The sequence below is a fragment of the Zea mays genome, chromosome 1, assembly GCF_902167145.1.
Source record: "Zea mays cultivar B73 chromosome 1, Zm-B73-REFERENCE-NAM-5.0, whole genome shotgun sequence".
Taxonomy (NCBI): domain Eukaryota; kingdom Viridiplantae; phylum Streptophyta; class Magnoliopsida; order Poales; family Poaceae; genus Zea; species Zea mays.
In genome coordinates, this window is record NC_050096.1 from 165,219,050 (window position 1) to 165,241,324 (window position 22,275).

The 22,275-nt window shown below is 46.0% G+C and overlaps 1 protein-coding gene across 1 annotated transcript; it reads right to left on the minus strand.

Annotated features, from left to right (window-relative positions):
- Nucleotides 1–674: 674 nt before the first annotated feature.
- On the minus strand, nt 675–4,468 carry LOC100383075 (uncharacterized). The gene is made up of 4 exons (NM_001175746.1): nt 3,902–4,468; nt 2,445–2,581; nt 1,710–2,362; nt 675–1,236 (listed from the first exon to the last, which is right to left on the minus strand). Exons 1-4 carry the CDS (start codon nt 4,240–4,242, stop codon nt 1,027–1,029), a joined length of 1,341 nt encoding a protein of 446 aa, NP_001169217.1. The 5' UTR covers nt 4,243–4,468; the 3' UTR covers nt 675–1,026.
- Nucleotides 4,469–22,275: the final 17,807 nt, after the last annotated feature.

Genomic DNA, 22,275 nt, shown 5'->3' on the forward strand with positions numbered 1-22,275 from the left:
CAGCGTGCATAAAGAATAAAGAAATGAGAAAGAATTAAAAAAAGAAATTCTATGCGGACTCATGCTGGCATGTCGAGTGAAATGGGCTAGCTTTTTTATGGTTAGCCCGGTTTAATTCCTTTCTCTCTCTTTGTTTCTATTTTTAATTTCTTTACTAAGATTTAGTTCCAAATTCTTCTATTTTTAATTTCTTTACTAAGATTTAATTCTAAATTCAAACTGCGTTTTGAAGTTTAAATCTAAGTCAAGTGCACATTCGAAGACCCAGCATGATGCACAATTTATATATTTAGATAATTATTATTTACCTTAACTGGACCCATATTGTTGATATGCATAAAATAGTCATAAAATCATATAATCAAGGATCCTATTTTATTTCTAAGATTTTGGCTATTACATTTAGTGGTGTTGTTGGAGTTGCTCTAAGCCCAATGAAATCACGTACAATTAGTTGGCTAAAAAATTGCTAGTGGAATTAGCTAGCTAACTATTAGCTAATTTACTAAAATAGCTAATAGTTTTGTTTGTATATCTTTAGCTAATTTTAGCCGATAACTATTAGCTTCCTAGTGCATTCAAACACCCCTGTAATCCAACGGCTTCCCTGAAAAATGGTTGAGCACATACCCTCCTGTGCAAATTAAACAGAATACAAATGACTTCCAGTTCTTCCATTCCCAACGTCCTCTTCCTCTGGTTACTTCACTGGTTAAAAAAAAGAGAGTTGATTGCAAAGAGAACCTGTCTTCTCTGAATGTTCACGTACAACATCAGCAATTCGTTCATCTCTATGTGTTACTTCCGGCCTGGAGCAGATGCAACGAGCAGCTGCTACAGGCTTGCAAGCTCCTCGCAGCAACTGATGGGTGGACCCTTCCAAGCAATCACTGTACAGTGTATGCCGGTGTGCTGTAGTATCCAGTCCGCAGTCACCAGACCGGGTGTGGTAGTATCTCCCGATACGTGTCTCTTCTGTCTGAGAAACTTCTTGTCACTATGTAAGACCAAAACTGATGACTATTGTCATGAAAAACTGCCGCGGATCGCTTTGGCAATCTTCTCGGACAGCTCGGTGCCCCGCAATATGAGATACAGAACAAACGAGGCATAAATGAGGACCGCCACGCAGAGAAGCGAGCCAGATAGGGGACCTCGGATTTCAGAAGAGAAGAAATCCATCAAGAGGTAGCCGTTGATAGTGATCAGCAGAGTGGCTACAGTCCAGGTTACAGCCTGCATAAAAACGTTGAAGCTCAGTGAGGTCATGAGGATAGCATCAGGCTTGGGATTTGACATGCCAAACCAAGTCGTCAAGTCAGTGCAGTAAGATTTTGTTGATGAATTAGCTGAGAATCTGGTGATGCGATTGAATGCATGTTTTTATTTTTCTCAAATATGCTCTAATATGATTCTAATAATCATCTTTCATCTATTTCAAGAAGTTTTGTGTGGAGACTATTTCGCCAAGGCGTGAAACAGTGAGTTCTCTGCAGAAAATTGGGCAATGAACAGTTTGTGCAATGGGTGTATCAATTACCACTAGTTTGATAAATTACAAACTAACACCCTATCACATCCCTACATTTTATCTGTTTTGGGTTTGGCATGCATGGACCATGAATAAAGGTATAAAACAAAGGCCAAAACGTGCATAGTGCATGGAAAAAAGGTCCAGGTACTAGGGTATCAAATTCATAATAACTTACTTGGGTGTTAGGGCCTATTTTGAAGACTCCCATAACTTGCTCCTTGGAAACCAAGGTGATGAGTGGAATGAGTGCAAAAGGGATCTGAATTGATTGGAGCACATTGAGCCACTCATTTAAAATATCCAGTGCAGAATCAGATGTGTCGAAGAACAAAGCAACAGTTATAGTAGGCACAATTGCGAAGCTTCTGGTGATCAGTGCCCTGACCCATTTTTTTAACCTTAAATTCAGAAATCCGCCCATTATAAACTGCCCAGCATAAGTTCCTGTTATAGTACTACTCTGTCCAGCTGCTAAAAGCCCAATCCCCCAGATGTACAGTATAGGAAAAAATCCTCCACCAAACTTCTCTTGTAAATACTGTCCAGCATTTTCAAGACCAATATTACCGGCTTCCTTGCTTCCATAAAATCCTTTTGCAAAAACTGTTGTAACAAAGAGATTTATCATGAAGGAGACAACTAATGCTATTGTTGACTCTATTGAATAGTATCTCAATGCTTCACGGACTTGATATTCCTTATTTTGATCTATTTTCCTTGATTGCACTAGTGCTGAATGAAGAAACACATTGTGAGGCATGATTACACAGCCAACAACCCCAACCGCTTGCCTTATTGTCCTTGAGCTCAATTTTGGAACCAAAATACCTGAAATTACAAATTGTGTGGTCAGTGGATAAAGATACACAAGTCAAATTGCAGCATAAAAAAAAGTCAGTGAGATCCTTACCAATCAATAAGTCTTTCCCGTTGGGTTTAGTGTCTGTGAACATCCATGCAAATGAGACAGCCATAGTTGTAATTAGAAGTGCAAATACAGCTTCTAGTTTCCTCACCCCATAGTTTTCGAGCGAAAGAAAAATAAAGCTGACAAGAGGTAACATAAAGGTCAATGATGGTACAAATAAAAAAGTTTACTTAATTGTCATAACACACTTAATTGAAGACGATGTATTTAAGTATATCAAAGTAATACTGTCCAGGTGCAAAGCACAAGGAAGAAGTTAACACAGACCGCATTTGTTATTACGCTTAAAGAAATGCACTTGTAGTTGTTATCTTGCAAACATTTGGATAGATGTGTATGTCACTCTATAAGCCAAGTATCACAATCCAGAAAACTCTGGAACGGGATTGAAAAAAAATCTCACAACAAAGCCTCTCCAAGTTTTTTTAAGCAGTAAAAGGCCCAATGTCTCGGCAAAGTGTTGCATGAGCACTGAATACGAACAAAGAAGAAAGCAGATGGATGTCACATTCATGTAGTATTCTAATAGCTGCTGTTAAATAGCATCTGATTTCTAACCATCAGCAGCATCGCTCCATTGGAGAAAAGGGAGCACAACACACTAATTAACATAATCATACACACCTTTAGGACAAACAACAACAACAAAAAACAGTTGGCTATAAGACCAAAAAAAAATTAAGAGAAAGGAGCACCAATTATTTGGAGAGCGGAACCCAACATGGGAAGCCAAAGTGAATTGATAGAAAACATTCACATAATTGAGTACCAGTCGTTGGGAACTCTCAAAATATACTCTTTTGCTTGGAAAAGAATATTTGACACAGCTTGTTAACAAAAACTAACCGGTGGTTTAGGGTCTTATATAGAACAAATTAAGGGGGTGAAGCATACGGCATATTTGCATATAAAAATGAAAATTTGACCACCAATAACCTAAAGCAACGCCACGTGAATTTTTGGCACTCTTTTTCTGGTCCAAAAGTCAAAAAATGAAACGTGAAGGTTACAACCAGTGGTGAAATCATTTTTTATGCCCACTGTCAAAGCAGGTAAGTGTCTCCAAACTTCCTAGTATACCATAGCACACAATAAATTCGAAGTGGATGTGGATCAAGGGCTGCAAGTGCAACATCAATGGTGATTGGTAACTGAGACAACTAAAGTACAACCTCACCACACAAAAAATGAAACGTTCCTCGAAGTTGAGAAGGGCGGAAAACAATTATCCTCACACATTTCTAAGCAACTGAGATCTAATTTAGACTACTCTAGCAAGGATTAAACGAATTCCCCAATGCCGATCAAAGAGAAAGCGATGGTATGTTTTCCCCAAAAGAAAACGATTTTGAAACTATCGTGTGATCCAGTACCAATTGGCATGAAGAACTGGAAGATGGAAGAACAGATCAAGGAAGAAACAAAAACTGAGAACTGACCAATCCAAGGCGGTGATGACGACGCCGGCCCAGAGCGGCAGGTACCCGCGGCTGAGGATCTTGATGGCGATGGCGCTGCCGATGACCTCCTGGATGTCCGCGCCGACCATGGCGACCTCGGCCATGAGCCAGAGCGCGCGGCGCGCCCAGTCAGGGTACTCGTCGCGGCAGAGCTCGGCGAGGTGACGGCCTGTGGCGACGCCGAGGCGCGCGGCGAGGAGCTGCACGAGGAGGCCCATGGCGGTGGCCCACATGAGCAGCCACAGCAGCGTGTCCCCGGCGACGGCGCCCGCCTGGAGGTCGCCCTCGAGGTTGCCCGGGTCCAGGAACGCGATGCTCATGAGGAACCCGGGGCCCGTGAAGAGCCAGAGCTTCCGCCACGAGAAGGGCGGCGGTGACGACCCCGAGGACGAGCAGAGCTCCGCGCCGTCGCCATCGCCGTCGACGTCCTCCGGGTCCGGCCCGCCCGAGATGGACACGATGACCTTCTCAGCCGCCTCGTACGCGCGCTCCTCGAGATCCTCGTCGTCGTAGTCCGGCGCCGGGGCGGGGAGCAGCGCGCGCGCCTCCTCGACGGCCCTGGCCGCGGCCGCGGCGGAGGCGGAGTCCACGGCACCGTCGTCGGTGGCGGCCATCGAGATGCGTCGCGAGTTGGACCTTGGACCTGGACGACGCGGGCGGGGCGGGTAAGGCACGTGGTTGGCACGTGCCCGCCTCGGTTCAGCCGTTTCGGATGCTTTGCTTTTGGACCTGCTCTTCAAGTGATAATGCCTTTGTCCCTTCTCGGGACTCTCCAGCAGACTTCCTGTGCTACCGTATATCTCATCCTTTATTTTAAATTAACTATGTAAAGAACATCATTAATATAAAAAAATGGTTTGTATGTTTGTACATGCAAAATATTATTTGACATTATAGACATCACTATTTGCCGTTCTCGTTTACCAGAATTTAAATATATTTAATCTTTTTTATATAATGATACCTGTAATATCTAATTAATACTATTAAATAGATATTTAAATATATTTTATTATAAATTTACTTTTAAATATTACTGTTGAGCAATATTTATGATATCGAGTATGTTTGGACGGTCCGGTCCTGAGGCCCGGACGATTCGGCTCGCTGATGGTCCGCCCTATAGGCGCGAACGGTCCGCGAATAGATCGAATCAGCGGTTAAGACTCCTATCTTCTCGCGTGTTTGGCCCTCTAATCGCAGGAGCTATTGAAGAACGCTTCCCCTTATATATTTGAAGGGGTATGACCGATTGAAGGACCAACAATCGATCAATCAATCAATATACCTCTAGTTTTTTACATTTTACCCTAGTAGTAGACAGTAACTTATATCCCTCTCTATAGTCTTCACCTCTCTCTGGCTCTACGTCGTTTAGAGGCGTCTTAGGTGGCCTGCCAATCACAAGACAAACCTAGGATCTCTCCTCCCCGACAGGTCCCTCTCGGAAGCGAGATCCAGGTGTTGTTCGGTGAACTCTGTCGTCCCTGCGCACGCGCAGACTGTCCGGCTCGTCAAGCAGGAACCCTTGCCTCGGCGCCAGGTCGCGGACCATCCGGCCCTCGGTCACGAACCGTCCGCTCTTCCACAGAGAGCACCATCGCCGGTACTCATCGCAGTGATTGGCGTCCGGATCGGCGTCAACATACTTTTTGGCGACTCTGCTGGGGAAGTTGCGTCATATCGGCCCTCAATGACCGGTTCAAAAGATAGCTCTGATGTCCCCCCAGCAACATCATCGAGTCGACTTGGGAAACCTTGCCGGCCGAAAAACAACTGGAGTTCGAGGAGCACCAGGAGTAGCTGGTCAAGGAAGCAAAAGCAAAGTTCCAGGCCAAATTCAAAGTGGACAGGAACAACAAGGTCGTTCGATAATGGGAAAAGGCAGCTGGTCGACTGGTCAAATCTGGCCCAACCTTTGATCAATTATTATCTAAATATGTGAAAAAAGGTCGGTCCAAGTGACCGGTCACCAAAGCGACCTCGCTCACCTACTCATGAACATGCCAACAGGTAAGACAGGTTGGACCATCTGTAACACCCTAAATTTGGTGGTATAAAAATTTCTTCTCTAATGCCTACCAAATTCAGGTGTTACCTCTTGTTTCTCTCTCTCTAGATTTCTTTTCTCTCTTTTTTTCTCTCTCTCTAGATTTCTTTTCTCTCTTTTTTATTAGAATTAAGTCACTAGGTGAGCAATTAACTATTTATTTATTATATCAAAACCAATGTGAGTCATAAAATGTTGCATCATGCTAAGCCAACTTATTCTTTTGTTTTGATGCACATGTTTGAAATTGTTTGAATTTAAATTTGGTTTGAATTTGATTTGAAATCCATAGAGAAAATAAAAAAGAAAATCATTTAGAAAATCCCAGGAAAAAGAAAAACGAATTTCGTCAATTAAGCCCAACCTAGTCCAGATAGGCCGCACACGCGCGCCCGCTCCGCTTGACAGGTGGGTCCCATCTGTCAGCGACGGCCCACGTTCGCGCTCCCTCCCTCTCTCCCTCCCGCTGCCCGGTGGGGCTGGCTTGTCGGCGCCGGTTTCTTCGCGCGCGCGCCCGCTCTCTCTCTCTATCTATCTCTCTCTCTGCCCGGTGGGTCCGCTCTATCACCGCTGACCGCCCGTTCGCGTACGCGCCCTTGCTGGCTCGTGGACCCCACCTATCAGCCTCCTCCACTTCCCTAACGTCCCGCCCGCGCACTCCGCCGTGGACGCGCCCACGTCGCGCGTTTCTCGACCACTCACCCACGCGCCCGACCTCCTTTTTGAGCCCACTCAGTTGCGCCCCGCAGCAGACCCCCTCACACCTCTCTCTCGCACCGCGCGCATACCCATGGAGCACTTCTGTAGTCCGCCATCCGTTCTGTGGCCGATTTCGAGCTCATGTCGCGTCCTTTGCCCCGGTGAGCTCCGCCTCCTCTCTAGCAACACGAGACACCCTCTGGTTTTCCCCCAGCCCCTATATTTCCCTCGGTTCGCACTCACCGGACTTCTCGTCGTGCAGCCGAGTCTCCACTGCCGTCGACCAGGACCCTCGTTGTGTCCTCGTCGTTGCTCAAGCGCTCCAGAGCCGTCTCTCGAGGTAACCAACCCACCCATGCCCTTAATTTCCCATTTACTGCCCTGTTGTCCGCGCAATCGCTCGCAGGAGTAGAGCTGCGTCGCCGTCGGGCTGCTCCGCCGCGGACCGTGCCCTCTGGTGCCTCCGCGCCAGTGTCGTGCCCACGGCTGACTCCGTCGTGTCACCCTGAGCTTGCCTGAGCCTTTTCCCAGCACCCTAGACCCTCACAGTGGTAGAGCCCTCGCCTCCGACGAACATCCGCCACGAAATCGGGTGGCGCTGCCACGGGCAGCCCAGCAACCCCGCCCTCGCTCGCCATCAGATATCAGGCGTCTATCGGGGATTTGATGGCCTGGCTTCAATTAAACCCGATATGATCCCAGTCGTCCAATGGCGATCTGGCCGCTCGGATCCGACCCCACTCTCATTCTGCAGCTGGGCCCGACCGGTCAGTCCGCCTCGCGTCCGCGCGCACGCTCGCTCGCTCAGATCTAATCCTGGTCGTTGATCTGTGATCGCGCGATCGAGATCAGTCGTTACCCCTTCGCGTGGTAGTTTTGTTAAAAAGACTCCTGACTTTCTAAGAATCAACCTGCCGTCCCTAGGTTTTGCGCAGGCCCCTATATTTTTGCAGAAAGGCCCCTGATCTTTTAAGTTATCACAGAATTAGACCTAGTTTTGTATTTTGAATTCCAAAACTTGTTTATTTCATATCTTTTGCATATGAACTCCAAATTGAGTGATTCAAATTGAAAAATGTTCATAAGATTATTCTCTACCTATTTAAATTATAACCTTTTACTGTCTGCACATGTTAATTTTATGCCTAGCTATAGGTTAGTGTGAGTGATGGTTTATTTATTAAAAGAAAAACCTAATGGTAATTGGATAAGCAACCTTGTGAAAGTAACAACATGTAAAGTATAAACCCATCCCTGGTATAATTATTATGTCTCATTAAGATAAATGAAGTTAAGTTATGTAATCTATTGAGATAAATAATACTTAGAGAACCATAAACCTCTAGGTGTAATTGCCTACCCTAGAACCTAGATTTGGTAATTCAATTTGGTTTTGTTAGTCACCCACCTTAGGGAGGAGTATTGTGTCTGTACGACTGGCAAAACCTAACGAGCAGCTATGCACCAGGGGAGTCTTTGTAAAGGCTACGTAGTGAAACCTTGCCGACTCACCTTAGTAGTGATTGAGGGTTTGATCGACCCAAGGCAAAAAGGGATCACGACTCGTGGGTAAAGTGTGCAACCTCTACAGAGTGTTAGAAACTGGTATATCAACTGTGCTCACGGTTAAGAGCAGCATTGGGATCCTCTTTGATTAGAATAACTTTGGATACTCTTATGATGATGGTAAGTGTTGATGATAATAATTCTGGTCTTAGGTATTTCCTCTTGGAGGGAGTACTTTTGGGTAATAACTGGGTTTATTACTAAAACTTGGCTTACTACTAGTAATAAATACTTGACCAACTAAAAGCAACTGCTTTAACCTTAACTCCACATACAGCTAGTCCACTTTAGCCAAACGAGACATTTGCTGAGTACGTTGATGTGTACTCACCCTTGCTTTAAACCCCCCACCCCAGGTTGTCCCCATTGCAATCAGTGCTCGGGAGGAAATGCAGGCAACATGGAGGACTTTAAAGAATTTCAGGACTACGATGAGTTCTAGTTGTGTTAGTGGCAAACCCCCAGTCAGCTGCCTGTGAAGGCCTTATCTCTATGTTTCGTATTCCGCACTTTGATCACGTTAATGACTATCTTATGTTAATGACTCTATGGATGTCTTGGACATCTAGATGTAATAAAGTACCTTTTCCGCTAATTATTTTGAGCAATATGTGATGATGTCCATCTATGTAATCGTTGTGTACGTGAGTTTCTGATCCTGACACGTACATGGTTTGCATTCGGTTTACCTTCCAAAACCAGGTGTGACACCATCTCTCCAATCGGAAAGATCAGTAGGTCATGATGTCCAATTAAGACCTAATGTGCCTGCATGGACACCTCCACCCCCATACCCACCTGTGCCATATCAATATACATACATATCATCGCCTTACGTGCCCAATCAAATGTGGGGCATGCCACCATATCCATATGGGATGCCACAATACCCCATCTGGGGGCACCCCAAACATCTGTGTTTGACAGGTTGTCACCTCCAGTACAAGACCAATTGAGTGCTACTCAATCCAGTCACTAGGCACAGGTCCAGCAAGATTGTCGGACTACTCGGTCGCAAAGGTCGACCAATCAGGTAGGGGGCATAAATCTACAGCCGCCAAGAGAACGACAAAAGGGGACATCATCAAAATAGGCACAACATATGTCATCATACAGGGAAATTACGAAGGGACGATAGTTTTTGGTAAATCGGCCAATACAAGCAAGGAGGAAGACACGGCTGCCAGCAAAACAGCTAACCCAAGATACTCCATGCCTCGATGGTGTCCAATGGAACTGACACGGTCTCAAAAGCAAAAATCGTAGCGCTTGAGAGCAAAAGAGAGCAAGGAAAAAGAAGCAGAAAAAATATTTAACGACACACATCCTCATACCCACCACCGCAAAAAAGGTGGAGGCCAAAGGCTGTCGAAGCAAATCAAACGGCCACAAAAACAGAAAACAAGACAACAATTGCACAGCTCTCTGCAGGTACTGCGACAGTCCAGGTATAAAAGTCGGACCGTCCGTAGATGTCACGGATCATCCGATCCTTGAGTCCGGACCATCCACTCTGTGCCAGAACACTTTCGATGACGCGCCGACACTTATGGAGGAGGACGACCTGCTGGGAGAATACTTGGTCGACTATGGAGCCTCGCAAGAACACCCAGGTATGGACGTAAATGTTATTATGTTCTCAACCGATTGTACTATTATCGGTGACGATGAACCTATCATTGCTCAATTCGATTTTGGTCCTAAAGAGACAATCTTCACTAAGCCAAAAGAATCAGTCAACAATTTAAAGCCACTCTTTGTACACGGTCATATCGATAGAATACCGATTGCTAAAATGTTGGTAGATGGAGAGCGACCATGAATTTAATGCCTTACACATTTTACAGAAAATTAGGAAAGCAAGATGACGAACTAGTCAAGACCAATATGACGCTCAGTAGTGTTAGGATCGATAGTTTGATCAAAGCCAAGGGAGTCACGTCCGTTGAGTTAACCATCGGGACCAAGACCCTTGCTGTTGCATTCTTCGTCGCTGATGTAGAAGGAAATTATAGTCTAATCTTAGGCAGAGATTGGATTCATGCTAATCAATGTGTATATTCTACTTTACATCAAATGTTGTTACAATGGGTAGGTGAAGCGCCCCAATCCTCTGGGACTCAAATGTGATACAAATACTAGTCCTAGGAGGCTAGTAACCACATTCCTTACTTCAAATAGTACAGAGTTCGAAATAAAGGTTATTACAATACCAAGGTACAAGCTTAAGAGAGCCTGAAATACAAAGCGCAGTAGAAGATAAACTAGCCTAAGCCACAGGCAGAACTGGGTGTAGACACAGCCCCCTTCTAGTCGAGCATAGCAGAAAAGAAGTCTTCAGCTGCTGAAAAACATAAATAAATCTAGGTGAATACACTAGGTATTCTGCAAGCCCATCCCGCCCATAGGGAGAAAGGGGCCTATATAATACATGCTTTATATGGTGGAGTTGAAGTCACTCTTCTTTTTCAGAAAAAGGCAATTCTTTGATGATTTTCCCCCAAGAAGGCAGTAGCACATTTTCACACTCAACCACCACTGAGCTTCCTGCTCTCGTGGCATTGTTTTTATTTTCAAAAACATACCCACTCACACATTCCCCTGCTCGCGGAGGTTACAAAACACTAATTGTCATACCACACCAGACTCGTCCATACCAGTGGACACGGACTATTCGAATAGGTTTGAACTCTGCGCAGAGGGGTACAATTTACCCACTAGTCCGGCTCTACGATCTCATGGCCAATGAGACCCGAATTCGAATCTCTTTCTTTCCTCGCACGTCCTTACCTTTGAAAGCTCTCTTGTGGGTTTTGGTGGTTTGGATGACAACCCAATTAAAGGACTAACAAGTGTGCTAAGTGTTGAACAGGTGCTTAATGCAAAGCTAACAGGGTTCAACACAAGTGAACAAGTGTGATGGTCCAAAGGCTGGATTATCTATAGATAATGGACATCACAAGTAAGATGGGCATTGCTTAAGTGAGACTTTGTGTGCGTAACTCAGAGACAACCGATCAAGCCAAGGATGGAGGCAAGAAGAGCTTCGAGGTACCGAGTGCACGGGAGAAGGTCAAGGAGACCAGGAACCCAAAGCCAGGGGTGAAGAAGAAGACTTGCAAAGTCAAGGTTGATCGAGTTAAGAAGAGTTATGGTGCATCAAGGATCACTACATAAGAACATGACTTACAACCAATGAGGTAACATCTACAATTATGTGGTGTAAGTCATAAGGCTCAAGATCAAGCTCTAAAAAGTGAACAAGGTCACTAGAAGGAGAACCAATGTCAAAACCACTGGAAGCAGCCCAAAAGAGCTAAGTGCACCTTGACCTTTAGTTTGGGTTGTTCCTGTGTTTGGAAATAGTCTATGTGACCTTTGCAGGATGTTGGAGCTCAGAAATGTCAATCTAGATCAAGTCAAGCTGACTTGATGATTTATGAGTCCAACATCAGAACTCAAGCATGTCAAATGCTATAGAAGTAAAAATCAAAGAGAAGGTATGTTTCTAGACTTAGTACATTGGTTTTTGTGTACTAATATACTTGTCTAAGTGTTAGAAACAGAAAGAAGAAGAAAAGAAAAGAAATGCAAAAGGCTTGGTTGTGTACAGCCAAGACTCAGCTCAGTCTGGCACACCGGACTGTCCTGTGGTACACCGGACAGTGTCCGGTGCGCCAGGCTGAACTCCGGTGAACAGGCCACTCTCGGGAAAGTCTAACGGCGTACGGCTATAATTCACCGGACTGTCCGGTGGTGCACCGGACTGTCCGGTGAGCCAACGGTCGACTACGCCAACGATCGGCAGCGAAATCAGCGGGCGACACGTGTCATGAGCCAACGATCAGTTGGCGCACCGGACTGTCCGGTGTGCACCGGACAGTGTCCGGTGAGCCAAGACGACTGTTGCTCCAACGGTTAGCTGTGCCAGTTTTGGAAGGAGATCGGGCACCGGACAAGCTACAGTACCTGTCCGGTGGTGCACCGGACTGTCCGGTGCGCCACCCGACAGAAAGCAAATATTGCCTTCCAAATGAAGTCCAACGGCTCCTAGGCCCCTTGGGTCTATAAAAGGGACTCCTAGGCGCCTCCAACATATATACATGTGCAGCCAATAAGTGTAGACATCACTCGGATCAATTCTCTCTCTCCCTCTCGTGTATATCTCTCTAGTTTGTGCAAAGGCAAAGCTATAAGCCTTGAGAGAGTGAAGAAGTGCTGCTAAGAGCTAGAGCAAGGTCTTGAGCATATCGTTACTCTGCCGGAGTGCTGCCAAGAAGATTGTAAGCAGCCACGGTTTCATTGTAACCAACTCAACATAGTGAAAGGCTCTATCTGTCATACTGACAGATCTGAGCAAACGGAGGAAGGAGTTGAAACAGACTCCAAGCCCAGGTGTGGCTAACTCCAACGAGGACTAGGCAAGCGATTCAGGCTTGGCCGAACCTCGGGATAAATCTTTGCATCTGTGTGCTCTGTTCTGTATTGTGTTCTGACTCTCTGTCTTACTCGCTTTTATTTCTGCACTTCAACACTTATCTATGGTACAAGTTATATTTGAAGTGCAGGACATTTTGAGACAGGATCTTCTATTCCACTGCAACCTACTCGAAGGGTCTTCTCATTCCACTGCGTTCTAGTCTTCGAGTAGAGTAAGAATTTAAGTTTTAAAGTGATAACTTTTATTCGCCTATTCACCCCCCTCTAGGCGACATCCAGATCCTGTTCCCGGGCAAAGGGAACTTTCAACCTTAACGATTATACCGGAAGGAGTCAGGCCACCGCCATGTCCAAACCGGACAAAACATTCCCCCTCCTTATCCTCCCAGGCTCCCCAGCCATCATAACCCTGGGGTTTGGACCGTACGAGTTCAGATTGAGTGACTACCCATACAGTCTCGAGTGGTTGTACTTGTCATGAGTACATGTAGTGAAGGATGACAAACCGGTCCTTATATGAGGGGACAATCCTTCTGCTCACACCTAACCTAGCTGAGCCATCACCTTAGGCCCTCCCCTAAACCATGGAGTCCCTAATCATCCCACTCAAAAGGTGATAAGGGTGAATACCCTTCATCATACACTTTTTGAAAACATCGCTTAGTAAAAACACTGTCCTTTTCTCATCCAACATTTTGTACTCAAAAGATATTCGTTAATGTGGGCTATCTCTCTTCTCACAATGCAAAAGACCCAACCCTTATTCCCAGCTTAGGTAGTGGTAGAAAGAGTAGGTAATTTATGCATCAACGGAAGAATGGACTTGCCTTCGTCAAAGTTCTCCTGGCACGAAAGATCTATTTCAGAGAGGTCGGGTTCCTGCCCTTCTTTCGGAGCTACAAGTTCCGGAGGGTCGGGTCCGTCTTCTTCTAGCAAAAAAAATAGGTAATGAACAATACATCAACCATGGTGACTTGGTGGAGTGTGCCAATTGTTAGACATTATTATTTTGTGCCCTATAATTTATTTAGACTATTTTTGGTGGATCAAATATCAATATATGCATAAATATATGAAAATATGAAAAAGAAATGGAAAAAGGAAAAGGAAAAGGGATTTCCTTCTAGCTGGGCTGGGGGAGATTTTCGACCCAGCCGAGCGCGGGCGCACGCTCGCGGGCAGGCGGCCTAGTCGGCCCACCAGCGGTGGACGGAGCGAGGACGGCGCCGTGGGCGCGGGCCCACGTGCCAGCGAGGAGGGGAGGGGACGGTGTTAGGGGGGTGACGGGGGGGGGGGGGGGGGGCGAACCGGCCGGAGTTCGATCGCCGGTGAGGCTCTGCGGCGGTTCTCTGTCGCGGTCATGGTTCTGCGTTGACGGAGTGGTGGCAAGGCACGGGCGGAGGTAGGGGATTATGGAGGTGGGGCCAATTTGGCCGGAGGGTGCTTGGGACGACCGGTCCAAGGCGAGGTGGCGGGCGCCCGCGGCGGTGGGATCGCCGGCGAGGTTGCCGGGCGCAATAGGTGAAGGGAATGGGTGTGTCGTGTTCGTGAGGGGGTGGTGGAGCTCAAGGGCTACATTAATTGGACTAGAACTTAACAGAGAGAGGAGGGCGAGGCTCACCGGAGCGGAGGAAGGTCACGGCGGCGCGGAGCTCGATTCAACTCAGGGGAGGGGAGAGGGAGTGGCCGAGGCCGGTGTGAGGAAGGACGAAGCTCGAGCGGTCCTTTTATAGGCGCCCGGGGTGGGGAAGGGAGGCAAGGTGGCGAGCACCGGCGAGCTTGCCACGGCGGCGATGATGGCGCACAGTGGTGGCGACGAGATAGCTCAGGCAGGCGGGGTGAAGGGACAGCTCAGGCACAGTGCACGGTGGCGCAAGGCGCCAAACCGAGCTGGCGAGCGTGTTAATGGCGAAGCGACGGAGCGCGCGGCGGCCGGCAGTGATCGCGTCGATAGCTTGGTCACAGGCACGAGGAAGGGGCTGACAAGTGGGGCCCGCTTGCCAGAGAGAAGGCGATTGCGAGGGAGCGAGGGCGAGCGTGGCTGATGGGTGGGGCTGGGCTGACAGCGGCGGAGGGAGGATCGCGGGCGCGCGAGCAGAGATGGGCTGCGTGGGCCGCAAGGGGGGGAGGAGCGTGGCGCGTGGGAGAGTGAGAGCACCTAGAGGGGGGGTGAATAGGTGATCCTGTAATACTTAAAACTTAATGCCACAAAAACTTGGTTAGGAGTTAGCACAATGAAATCAAGTGAGTAGAGAGGAGAGCTCTTGTGAAGCACAATAGACACAATAAGGACAATCACAAGAGACACGAGGATTTATCCCATGGTTCGGCCAAGTACAAAACTTGCCTACTCCACGTTGTGGCGTCCCAACGGACGAGAGTTGCACTAAACTCCTCTCAAGTGATCCAGTGATCAACTTGAATACCACGGTGTTCTTCTTTACTTTACTCTTTCCCGTTTGTGAGGAATCTCCACAACTTGGAGTATCTCGCCATTACAATAAGAATCTCAATGAAGCACTAGAGTAAGGGAGGGAAGCAACACACTCAAATCCACAGCAAATACGCACACACAAGATCAAGACTTGAGCTCAAAAGAGTATCACAAGGTTCTCACTAGAATGGAGCTCAAATCACTAAGAATGTCGAACACGTGCGCAAGAATGAAGTGTGAGTGATCAACAATGCTCAAGGAATGCTTGGTATACTCCTTCATGCGACTAGGGGTCCCTTTTATAGCCCCAAGGCAGCTAGGAGTCGTTGAGAGCATTTCAAGAAGGCAATTCTTGCCTTCTGTCGCCTGGCGCACCGGACACTGTCCGGTGCGGATCTCTTTCCTTATTTGGCGAAGCCGACCGTTGCAGTCTTGGAGCCGTTGGCGCACCGGACACTGTCTGGTGCACACCGGACAGTCCGGTGCCCCTTCTGACCGTTGGCTCTTGCCAAGCGTCGCGCGCGGATTATGCGGCCGACCGTTGGCCCGGTCGACTGTTGGCTCACCGGACAGTCCGGTGCACCACCGGACAGTCCGGTGATTTATAGCCGTACGCCGTTAATTGCTTCCCGAGAGCAGCCAGTTGACAGACGCCGGCCTGGCGCACCGGACATTGTCCGGTGCACCCAGACCGAGTTGTCTTTGGCTGAACAAAGCCATCTCTTTTCCAACTTGATTTCTCCTGTTTCGAGCACTTAGACACAATACATTAGTCTCCAAAACAATGTACTAAGTCTTAGAAACATACCTTTTTACTTGAGTTGCACTTTATCCATCACTTTGCATATATTAACATAAGTCCACTTGTATTGGCATTCAATCACCAAAATACTTAGAAATGGCCCAAGGGCACATTTCCCTTTCAATCTCCCCCTTTTTGGTGATTTATGCCAACAATAAAAAGCAACTAAAGGAAGTGCAACATCAATACAAATGAGAACTCAAAATTGTTTTGATTCAAATTTGACATATATGGATCATTCTTTGCCACCACTTGGTTTATTTTTGCAAATCAAATTCAATTTCCTATCTCTAAGTCAAACACACTTGTTGAAACATAAAGAGAGATATTTCAAGAGAAATTGATCAAAGATTTAAAAACTCCCCCCTTTTCCCATAATCAAGCCTTCTCCCCACAATGGATCAACTTTTGACAATAAGAGACAAACAAGAGTATTTTGACAAACAAAAACTCTAACTCTACTTTTTCAAAATTCTCAAGTGGTAGCTGATCCATTTCTTGCTTTGGCCTTATTTTCTCCCCCTTTGGCATCAAGCACCAAAACGGGATCAATTTTGGCCCCTTTAACCTCATTGCCTCACCAAAATCTTCAACTAAGAGTAAAACGGCAATAGGAGTACAAAGATGAACTTGGAATCAGTTACTCTTTCATCGGAGTGTAGTGGAAGTCTTGCATGGTCCAAGTCCACCTTTTCCCTTTCAAACCTCCTTTGAGACTAAATTAAGCAAACTCAAACATACAGTTAGTCTCAAAGGGTCAAGTTGTAGCACATCTCCCCCTAAATATGTGCATCACTTGCAAATGGACTTATGAGGTCCGGGGAGTGCTTGTACAACTTGAGCACCATAAGTAAATAACAAAATTCATTAAGGAACATGATCAAGGCATAAAACACATGTATGCTATAAATCAATCCAGGTTCCGCGAATCTAAGACATTTAGCTCACTATGCAGCTTGCAAAAGGTCGACTCATCTAGAGGCTTGGTAAAGATATCGACTAGCTGGTTCTCGGTGCTAACATAAAACACTTCGATATCTCCCTTTTGCTGGTGGTCTCTCAAAAAGTGATGCCGGATGTCTATGTGCTTTGTGCGGCTGTGTTCAACAGGATTATCCGCCATGCGGATAGCACTGTCATTATCACATAGGAGTGGGACTTTGCTCAGATTGTAGCCAAAGTCCCTGAGGGTTTGCCTCATCCAAAGTAGTTGCGCGCAACACTGTCCTGCGGCAACATACTCGGCCTCAGCGGTGGATAGGGCAACAGAGGTTTGTTTCTTAGAGCTCCATGACACCAGGGACCTTCCTAAGAATTGGCACGTCCCCGATGTACTCTTCCTATCAACCTTACATCCAGCATAGTCGGAGTCTGAATATCCAATCAAGTCAAAGGTAGATCCCTTTGGATACCAGATCCCGAAGCAAGGCGTAGCGACTAAATATCTAAGAATTCGCTTCACGGCCACTAAGTGACAATCCCTTGAATCGGATTGAAATCTAGCACACATGCATACACTGAGCATAATAGCTGGTCTACTCGCAAATAAATAAAGTAAAGACCCTATCATAGACCGGTATGCCTTTTGATCAACGGACCTACCTCCTTTGTTGAGGTCGGTGTGTCCGTCGGTTCCCATTGGAGTCTTTGCGGGCTTGGCGTCCTTCATCCCAAACCGCTTGATCAAGTCTTGTCTGTACTTCGTTTGGGAGATGAAGGTCCCATCCTTGAGTTGCTTCACTTGAAATCCAAGGAAATAGCTTAACTCTCCCATCATCGACATCTCAAACTTTTAAGTCATCACCCTGCTAAACTCTTCACAAGACTTTTGATTAGTAGAACCAAATATTATGTCATCGACATAAATTTGGCACACAAATAAGTCACCATCACTAGTCTTAGTAAAAAGAGTTGGATCGGCTTTCCCAACCTTGAAAGCATTAGCAATTAAAAAGTCTCTAAGGCATTCATACCATGCTCTTGGGGCTTGCTTAAGTCCATAGAGCGCCTTAGAGAGCTTACACACGTGGTCGGGGTACCGTTCATCCTCGAAGCCAGGGGGTTGCTCCACGTACACCTCTTCCTTGATTGGCCCGTTGAGGAACGCGCTCTTCACATCCATTTGGAACAACCTGAAAGAATGGTGAGTAGCATAGGCTAACAGTATGCGAATTGACTCTAGCCTAGCCACAGGAGCAAAAGTCTCCTCAAAGTCCAAACCTGCGACTTGGGCATAACCTTTTGCCACAAGTTGTGTCTTGTTCCTTGTCACCACCCCGTGCTCGTCTTGTTAGTTGCGGAACACCCACTTGGTTCCCACAATGTTTTGCTTGGGACGAGGCACCAGTGTCCAAACTTCATTTCTCTTAAAGTTGTTGAGCTCTTCCTGCATGGCCAACACCCAGTCCGGATCTAGCAAGGCCTCTTCTACCCTGAAAGGCTCAATAGAAGAGACAAAAGAGTAATGCTCACAAAAATTAACTAATCTAGAGCGAGTAGTTACTCCCTTGCTAATATCACCCAAAATTTGGTCGACGGGATGATTCCTTTGAATCGTCGCTCGAACTTGGGTTGGAGGTGCCGGTTGCGCTTTTTCCTCTATCACATGAATATCTTGTGCTCCCACTTGATCACACACCTCTTCTTGATGAACCTGTTCATCGTCTCGAGTTGGGGGATGCACCATTGTTGAGGAAGAAGGTTGATCTTGCTCCTTTTGTTCTAGTGGCCTCACATCTCCAATCGCCATGGTGCGCATTGCGACCGTTGGAACGTCTTCTTCATCTACATCATCAAGATCAACAACTTGCTCTCTTGGAGAGCCATTAGTCTCATCAAATACAACGTCGCTAGAGACTTCAACCAAACCCGATGATTTGTTGAAGACTCTATATGCCTTTGTATTTGAGTCATAACCTAACAAAAACCCATCTACAGCTTTGGGAGCAAACTTAGAATTTCTACCTTTCTTCACTAGAATGTAGCATTTACTCCCAAATACACGAAAGTAAGACACATTGGGTTTGTTACCGGTTAGAAGCTCATATGAAGTCTTCTTAAGGAGGCGATGAAGGTAGACCCGGTTTATGGCGTGGCAAGCCGTGCTCACGGCTTCTGTCCAAAACCGTTCGGGCGTCTTGAATTCACCAAGCATCGTCCTCGCCATGTCTAGTAGCGTCCTGTTCTTCCTCTCTACCACACCATTTTGCTATGGTGTGTAGGGAGCGGAGAACTCGTGCTTGATTCCTTCCTCCTCAAGATACTCCTCCACTTGAAGGTTCTTGAACTCGGACCCATTGTCGCTCCTTATCTTCTTCACTTTGAGCTCAAATTCGTTTTGGGCTCTCCTTAGGAAGCGCTTGAGGGTCCCTTGGGTTTCAGATTTATCCTGTAAAAAGAATACCCAAGTGAAGCGGGAAAATCATCAACTATAACAAGACCATACTTACTTCCTCCTATGCTTAGATAGGCGACAGGTCCGAAGAGGTCCATATGAAGTAACTCCAGGGGTCTTGATGTTGTCATCACATTTTTGGCATGATGAGAGCTTCCCACCTGTTTACCTGCTTGACAAGCTGCACAAGGTCTATCTTTTTCGAAAGTTACATTAGTTAGACCTATCACGTGTTCTCCCTTTAGAAGCTTGTGAAGGTTCTTCATCCCCACATGTGCTAAACGGCGATGCCACAGCCAGCCCATGCTAGTCTTAGCAATTAAGCATGCATCTAGACCGGCCTCCTCTTTTGCAAAATCAACTAAATAAAGTTTGTCGTCTAGTACACCCTTAAAAGCTAAAGAACCATCACTTCTTCTAAAGACAGACACATCTACATTTGTGAATAAACAGTTATATCCCATATTACAAAGTTGACTCACAGACAACAAGTTATATCCAAGCGACTCAACTAAGAACACATTAGAAATAGAGTGCTCGGATGAAATAGCAATTTTTCCTAACCCTTTCACCTTGCCTTGGTTCCCATCACCGAATATGATTGAATCTTTGGGATCCTTGTTCTTGACGTAGGAAGAGAACATCCTCTTTTCCCCCGTCATGTGGTTTGTGCATCCGCTGTCGATAATCCAGCTTGAGCCCCCGGATGCATAAACCTGCAAGGCAAATTTAGGCTTGGGTCTCAGGTACCCAACTCATGTTGGGTCCTACCAGGTTAGTTACAATAGTCTTAGGGACTCAAATGCAAGTCTTGTCTCCCTTACATTTGGTCCCTAATTTCCTAGCAATTACCTTCTTATCCTTTCTACAAATAGCAAAGGAAGCATTGCAAGCGTAATAAATTGTAGAAGGTTCATTCATTACTTTCCTAGGAGCATGAACAATATTTCTTCTAGGCACATGATGAACAACATTTTTCCTAGCCACATTTCTATCATGCATAATAGAAGAACTAGAAGCGATCATGGTATGAGAATCAAAAGCATCATAACTTCTATAAACATTCCAAGAATGTCTCCTATCATGATACATGAAAGCATGGTTCTTTTGAGCACTACTAGCCATAGGAGCCTTCCCTTTCTCCTTGGCGGAGATGGGAGCCCTATGGCTTGTTAAGTTCTTAACTTACCTCTTGAAGCCAAGACCATCCTTAATTGAGGGGTGTCTACCAATCGTGTAGGCATCCCTTGCAAATTTTAGTTTGTCAAATTCACTCTTGCTAGTCTTAAGTTGGGCATTAAGACTAGCCACTTCATCATTCAAATTAGAAATTGAAACTAGATGTTCACTACAAGCATCAACATTAAGATCTTTGCACCTATTGCAAATTGCAACATGTTCTACACAAGATGTTGATTTGTTAGCTATTTCTAACTTAGCATTCAAATCATCATTTATGCTCTTTAAGCTAGAAATAGAGTCATGGCATGTAGACAATTCACAAGAAAGCATTTCATTTCTTTTAATTTCTAAAGCAAGGGATTTTTGTGCCTCTACAAACTTATCATGTTCTTCATACAAAAGATCCTCTTGCTTTTCTAATAACTTATTTTTATCATTCAAGGCATCAATTAATTCATTAATCTTATCAACCTTAGTTCTATCTAGGCCCTTGAATAAACATGAATAGTCTATTTCGTCATCGCTAGATTCTTCATCACTTGAGGAAGCGTAAGTACTAGTCCCACGAGTGCTTACCTTCTTTTCCCTTGCCATGAGGCAGGTGTGATGCTCGTTGGGGAAGAGGGCCGACTTGTTGAAGGCGGTGGCGGCGAGTCCTTCGTTGTCGGAGTCGGACGACGAACAATCTGAGTCCCACTCATTTCCAAGATGTGCCTCGCCCTTAGCCTTCTTGTAAGCCTTCTTCTTTTCCCTCTTGTTCCCTTGTTCCTGGTCACTATCATTATCGGGACAATTAACGATAAAATGACCAATCTTACCACATTTGAAGCATGAGCGCTTCCCCTTCGTCTTGGTCTTGTTGGGATGCTCCTTGCGACCCCTTAGTGCCGTCTTGAAACGCTTGATGATGAGGGCCATCTCTTCCTCATTGAGTCCTGCCGCCTCAACTTGTGCCACCTTGCTAGGTAGCGCCTCCTTGCTCCTTTTTGCTTTGAGAGCCACAGTTTGAGGCTCATGGATTGAGCCATTCAACGCATCATCAACGTATCTAGCCTCCTTGATCATCATCCGCCCGCTTACGAACTTTCCAAGTATCTCCTCGGGCGTCATCTTGGTGTACCTAGGATTCTCACGAATATTGTTCACAAGATGTGGATCAAGGACAGTAAAAGACCTTAGCATTAGGCAGACGACGTCGTGGTCCGTCCATCACGTGCTTCCATAGCTCCTTATTTTGTTGACGAGGGTCTTTAGCTGGTTGTATGTTTGGGTTGGCTCCTCGCCCCTGATCATTGCGAATCTCCCAAGTTCACCCTCCAATAACTCCATCTTGGTGAGCATGGTGACGTCGTTCCCCTCATGTGAGATCTCGAGGGTGTCCCAAATCTTCTTGGCGTTATCCAAGCCGCTCACCTTATGGTATTCATCCCTGCACAAAGATGCTAGAAGAACAGTAGTAGCTTGTGCATTTTTGTGAATTTGCTCATTGATAAATGTGGGACTATCAGTACTATCAAATTGCATTCCACTCTCTACTATCTCCCATATGCTTGGATGGAGAGAGAACAAGTGACAACGCATTTTGTGACTCCAAAATCCATAGTCTTCTCCATCAAAGTGAGGAGGTTTACCAATTGGAATGGAGAGTAAATGAGCATTTGTATTTTGCGGAATACGAGAATAATCAGAAGAAAAGTTTGAATTGACCGTTTTCTTTTTTTTCGTAGTTGTCGTCGTCCTTTTGGGAAGAAGAGGACTTGTCGTTGTCGTCGTAGTAGACGATCTC

Bases quoted from the DNA above. Each gene is read 5' to 3' on its own strand.
- LOC100383075 (NM_001175746.1), bottom strand. From the start codon at position 4,242: ATGAGCATCGCGTTCCTGGACCCGGGCAACCTCGAGGGCGACCTCCAG. The intron at 2,582-3,901 runs GTCAGTTCTCAG...ACCTCTTGTCAG, and splicing joins GTCATCACCGCCTTGGATTG to CTTTATTTTTCTTTCGCTCG. The intron at 2,363-2,444 runs GTAAGGATCTCA...TTGTAATTTCAG, and splicing joins CGGGAAAGACTTATTGATTG to GTATTTTGGTTCCAAAATTG.